Below are 1,217 nucleotides of genomic sequence, written 5' to 3' on the forward strand. Positions count from 1 at the left end.
CATGGTCGTAACAGGTAATCAAATCAAAATAACTCTTGGTAATTGAAACTCAGGGTGTTGCAAAGGTGGGCAGGTCACGTCGTGAACATTGAACACAACCTCTGGAGGTAAATATATAATTTGTATTTCTTCCATTAGATATATAATGTATTCCATAGAAATGACGAAAATAATAATCTTAATATATAAATTGTTGGAATTTTCAGGGGTGTGATACTATATGTAGCGGTAGGAGCGTTTGAGGAAGCTGTAGCAGCAATTCGCAAGGCTGAGCGGCCAGAGATAGCAGCTCTCTTCATTATGGCCTGCCAAGAAACTCTGGCAGAGAGTTGGAGCATTGATTCAGAGAATGAAGACGTGATTGCAATTACTGAAAGCTACGAGTTGTATCAGAGGAAGCTGGTGCATCTATGCATGGATTCACCTCCATTTTTTCACTGACAACTTGTGCAAATTACTACCTGTGTATACTATAAACATTACATGGTCAGTCTTTTAACTAATCAGTTAAGTTTAACATTTGTTTATGTTTCACAGGACACAAATCGTACCTCTCTTGTTAAAACTATGAGAAATGTACTACTTGTTAAGAAAATACCATTACTAACCCAGATTTATAAAACAGATGTAAAAATTGAGATGGGAGCACCAAGGCAGCATATACTACCATTTAAAGACCATTTTTTAAAGGGTGAATATCATGAAAACCCACTTTGGGTGTGAGTTCTGTCACAAAAACCCATTTTCCACTCATGGTATACTTTCCCAAGTTTTTTGTTATGTGTCCACTTTCCTTTTACATTTTTGCTCTTACTAACAACTTACCTCTCTTTCTCTCCTTCTTTTCTCTCTTTTTCTCTTCTTTTTTGTTGTTAACACTTTAACAAAGTAAAATATATTTATTTGTTATCATAAAACAAATTTTCTATTTATTTATATAAAATATGTTATGATTATATATTTTCTACATTTTAAGATACATATTGCTATATTTTTTATGAATTTTTAGATTATACAGTATCCATCAGTCGTTGAACATTTGTTCAATTATAAGTGGATAATCAATTGCAGTATTGTTAATAGATAGTTACTTGTGTTTATTCATACAAAATATACATACATAAATTTGGTTAGATCTTTATCCATAGCATATTATCCATAACACAACATAGACCAAATAAGTACAAAACCCTTTAATTCTAAATTTTAAATCCTAG

General features: G+C 32.0%; 1 protein-coding gene across 5 annotated transcripts in view; it reads left to right on the forward strand.

Annotated features, from left to right (window-relative positions):
- The window catches only part of LOC104752567 (WD repeat-containing protein 11-like), an 8,174-nt gene extending 7,404 nt beyond the window's left edge, over positions 1–770 (forward strand). For 3 of the 5 annotated variants that reach the window (XM_019238224.1, XM_019238226.1, XM_019238227.1), the window contains exons 21-22: positions 207–486; positions 626–770. In XM_019238224.1, the coding sequence (XP_019093769.1) occupies positions 207–441 (235 nt within the window). In that variant the 3' untranslated portion in view covers positions 442–486; positions 626–770. Of the gene's footprint in view, positions 1–14; positions 108–206; positions 591–625 lie in introns of those variants that run through there. The other 2 variants (XR_002035958.1, XM_019238225.1) reach the window with 2 other exon arrangements.

Source organism: Camelina sativa, chromosome 16, assembly GCF_000633955.1.
Source record: "Camelina sativa cultivar DH55 chromosome 16, Cs, whole genome shotgun sequence".
Taxonomy (NCBI): Eukaryota; Viridiplantae; Streptophyta; class Magnoliopsida; order Brassicales; family Brassicaceae; genus Camelina; species Camelina sativa.